Source organism: Austrofundulus limnaeus, unplaced genomic scaffold, assembly GCF_001266775.1.
Source record: "Austrofundulus limnaeus strain Quisiro unplaced genomic scaffold, Austrofundulus_limnaeus-1.0 Scaffold904, whole genome shotgun sequence".
NCBI lineage: Eukaryota > Metazoa > Chordata > Actinopteri > Cyprinodontiformes > Rivulidae > Austrofundulus > Austrofundulus limnaeus.
In genome coordinates, this window is record NW_013953306.1 from 118,562 (window position 1) to 122,972 (window position 4,411).

A 4,411-nucleotide genomic window follows, 5' to 3' on the forward strand; every position below is an offset into this window, starting at 1 on the left:
ATATACATACAGTATATTTTAGGGGTATTAAACGCTAGAATTCTAAAATGGATCATTTGTGAATTATTTAAATATGCAAATTATCTGTTCCTCGAGGCACCACTAAATTTTTTATAGGAAAACTTCAGAAAAACTTTCTCTTAATATCTAATCTCTAAATATGAAGGTGTTTAATTCTTTCAGTTTAATGACGGCGTGAGACAAGGAAATACACGACAGACAAATTTGGAAATTCATCCGTGTATTATTTAAAATGAGGTTCAGAGGGAAATATATGCATTACAAATCATTTCTCAGACAAAAACACACTTATAATCAGTTCTGTAAACTTGATCAAGAAATGATGTAATTAATCTGGCATGATTACCATGTGAACAACTTTCTACAACAACTTTCTACACATATTTCAGTGAGACACCTCGCTATTCYTAAGCCTACCGCTAACAAAGAGGGAGCTCAAGGGAAAGAAGAATGAACATTGATTATACTCTGATCTGATTTAAATCTTTGAACACACCATCAGATTAATTAAGCAAGGTATTTCCTACCGGCAAAGTTTGTAGACGCCAGAATGGATACTTCTATGCTAATTGGGCTGGCACGTGAAGTCCAACCAGGTCTGTGACTTAGCTGTGTAGAAGTTCCCTGGTCATCTGGATTGCTGGGCTGCATTTACTGGAGATGTGGTCCAGCACACCGTGGCGGCTGCCTTCTTGCGGGCACACTGATGGTCGTCCGACTTGAATTAAATCAGCCTCATCGTTTTCAATCAATGTAAATCTACTTCCTGAAAGCACCTTCAGATTAAACTATAAAAAGGAAAAAGTTGGAAAAAAATGGCCTCTCCCTGGGATGGGGKAAAGCTGGAGCTGAAAAACTACTCTCCCCTCAAACGCTTCTTAGAACTCTCTGCATGGCAGAACAATGAAAATACTCCTTGTTCACAACGGAACTTCTCATTGGTTAAGACTTTCTGCGGTGGTCACATGACCTATCCAGACATGTAACAGAAGAGCAGAGTAGTAATTAATCAAAACCAGATCAAGTTACTTAAACAATGTCATGATTATCATAGTAATTAAATCAGAGTACCAAGGTATTGTTTTGACACTTCACAGATGCTTTTTTTTAGTTATAAACGGAAAACATGGGTGAAAAATAAAATATTTTCAGGGTTAATAGATAAAATGTTCAGAGGGTGGCGTTGCTGACCCACAGATAAATCTGATGGGAGTCTTTTGATGTTTTTGTCTCGTCTTGTTTAACATCATGTTTAACATCAGGGGCCCTTTGATGTCAAACAGGGTTTATTCCAGTCTTATTCTGAAAGAGGTGATAAACAAATTAACTGACGACAGGAAGTCTAGTCTTTGTTCTAAAGCCTAAGGGAGAAGTATCAGATGAATTAACAGGAGAAGTCATTATTCAAACTTTGAGATGTTGCAGGCAGGATGAAAAAGGTGGAGTTAACAGGAACAATAGTTTGACTGTCTCTTGAGAAGATATTCACGTTTCCGCTACAATATATATCGTCACTTACCGTTATCATGATAATTTTTTTAGTCCATATCGCCCATCCCTAGTTGTTATTGCATTTTAATGCTTAGTTTTAACTTAGTTTAGTTTTTATTAGCTCTAGTATTAGTTTTTTATATTTTGAATAAACATATTTGCCAATGCATGAAGCTTGAGGGGTTACTATGAGTTAAATAACCAGCAGCTATTTGGTCACTAGTTAAAGCAGTCCATTATAGCGACACCTTCCTAAAATAATTGTGTAACTCCATTTTGCCAACTAAGGACTTGGKTGATTATTTTAGGACGATGACAAAAGTTGTCTCCAAACTGCTGCTACCTGTTGCTTGTTTTTCATGGGAGCTACTGAAAGAAGCTAGAGTGTCAAGATAGTCRTAGTTAGCCGTGTTATGTGAGTTTGATTCATGCAGTTTTTCCCCTTGAGAATTATTCCACCTGTTTTATCACCTGTTTCCACTACAAGACACTTGCTTTGATTTTTCTCACACTTATATTCATAGAAATCCCAAAGTCGACGTTGTTGCTTTATACCAACTTATGTTGTCATTTAGCAGATGAGGACTGAGCAGTAGATTGTAAACAAGTGTTGTTACGGCCCACAGCTAATGTGGAACTACTCGACTTGAAAAATAAATTTAAAAAAGGCCCACACAGCTCAAAATAAATTGACAAACACTAAAACTAAGGATATTGTCTCTATAATTTCTGTTAGTTTTTGTTAGTTTTGTAAAAAAATGTATACAGTTTTAGTCACATACATATAATTTTTTTCATTTTATTACATTTTTTATTTGTTTTAGTTAACTAAAATGTTTTTAAAATTTCAGTTTTGGTTATTTAGTTAGTTTTAGTTACCTATAATAACCCTGCTGTTCAGTTGTCAGTAATCTTTTTGTTTCCTCCTCTCAGGTTTCTACATTCTGTGCTGAAGCTCTGACTGTCTGTAACTCCATAGTCCATTCACGGAGTCCCTCTATTGCCCTCCCTTTACCCCCACTCGCCCTGAAACCTACCACCACACCTTCGGTCCTTTCATGTCAGGGTCCTGGTCCCAGGTTAACGTTGCCAACATTACTCGGCGGCCCTGCCCCCAGTCCCTCCTTCCCCACCCGTCATACCCTCAGCATGGGCACCACTTCTCTGTTGGGCTCCTTGGAAAACCATCTCTCCCTGATCCCAGGGATGCCAAGTCAGGCCTCGGCTCCGGGAGATCTGATGCTGTCCCCGCAGACGCAGCATCAGTCGGACCCCGTTGCGCCCCCAGAAGGCCAGCGATCTGTGTTTGTTCGCTATGACAAAGAGGAAGCAGAAGACGTGGAGATATCTCTTGCAAGTGACTCAGATGACAGCGTGGTCATTGTTCCTCCAGGGATGCTGAACACTGAAAACCAGCAAAACGACTTGGCAGCAAACTCCCAGAACGTGCTCTCCTCTGCAGCAGGCAGCACGGGGGTCTCACTGCCGGGGGCAGACTCCGTCAGCATGGTTCCCACCACAGCAGCATCGACGACAGTAGATGTAGCCTCTTTGCCCAATGACCTGGCCACGTCCTCCAGCACCCCCATCAACTCCTTCCCTCCCTCCAGCGCCTCAGTGGTCTCCCTGGTTCCGTCTTTGAACTCCAGCTCGTTTTCGGCCCTGCCCGGTGGCGGTCAGGGGGACTCGGGGGCCGGCAAACCTGGCCTGCAGCAGATGCTGATGCAGCCCTCTGCTGCAGGCCAGCCCGGTTCTGTCACTCTGCCGCTCCAGATGCACCAGCTGCAGAACCAGCTGACCCAGCAGGGCCGCCACCTCCACCAGCACCCACCTGCACCCACCAGTAACGAAGAGTCGGCCGTCATCAACATCAACAGCACTGATGAGGAGGAGGATGAGGACGAGGAGGAGGACATGGACGATGAGGAGGAGTTGGAGGACGAGGAGGATGGGATTGATGAGGACGACGAAGAGGAAGAGGGGAGTGAAGAATTCTATGACGGGGAGGAGTATGAGGAGTTTGAAGAGGAAGAGGGTGAAGAGCTTGAGGAAGAGGAGGAGGAGGAGGATGAAGATGGAGATATCCCACCTCTAGACGGATCAGAGGACAAGTCTGAGGAGATTAGCATGGAGGACGACAAAGTGCTTCAGGCAGCCATGGAGGACGGAGAGGTGGAGTCATACAGTGTGGAGGGAGAAGCAGGAGGAGGGATAGAGGAGCTGCAAACCAGCAGGACATTATTCAGAGGAGACAGGATGAAGATACAGGAGGTGGAGAGCATTGGAGTTCTGGAAGAAGCAAGGGAGGCAGAGCGAGAGGAGGATGAGAGCGAGCGCATGGATGATCCCACCATGCCTCAGATCCTGTGCGTCACCGGTGGAGCCCCGGAAGACAGGTCGGAGAGCGCCGAGGAAAGTGGAGGAGGAATAGGAGGCCTTCAGGAGGAAGTGAGCCTGTGGGAGCAAGGTGCCAAGGGAGAGGAGGTGGCACCTCCCTGTGAGGAGCACACAGCCAGTCAGAGTCAGCAGGTAGATGCAGAGCATCAGCACTCATTCTGACCACATCACTTTCTGTGTCCATTTCATTTTTTATTAATTTTTAATAGTTAATGCTTTTTTTTTCTGTCTATTTTATTTATTTTTAAAATACCTTTTTATTTTCTCTTTTTGAAAATATTTGGAATTTCAAGGACTCTTTAGTTTTTTTTTCTTATGGATCTAATTGAACATCACTGTGATTACTAGGGATGCACAGTAACTTATTTTAAGGACCGATATCGATAACTTTCTCCTAACGGCCGATAACATGCCAGGAAATAAGACAAGTCAAAAATGGGTAAGATCATAACATAAATAAACAAGAACAAAATCAAATGACACTGTAAATTATATTATTTGA

The 4,411-nt window shown here is 43.1% G+C and overlaps 1 protein-coding gene across 1 annotated transcript in view; it reads left to right on the forward strand.

Annotated features, from left to right (window-relative positions):
* pelp1 (proline, glutamate and leucine rich protein 1) overlaps nucleotides 1-4,411 on the forward strand; it is a 29,152-nt gene that overhangs the window by 19,318 nt on the left and 5,423 nt on the right. The window contains exon 17 of the mRNA XM_014029441.1: nucleotides 2,446-4,041. Within this exon, the coding sequence (XP_013884895.1) occupies nucleotides 2,446-4,041 (1,596 nt within the window). The remainder of the gene's footprint in view (nucleotides 1-2,445; nucleotides 4,042-4,411) is intronic.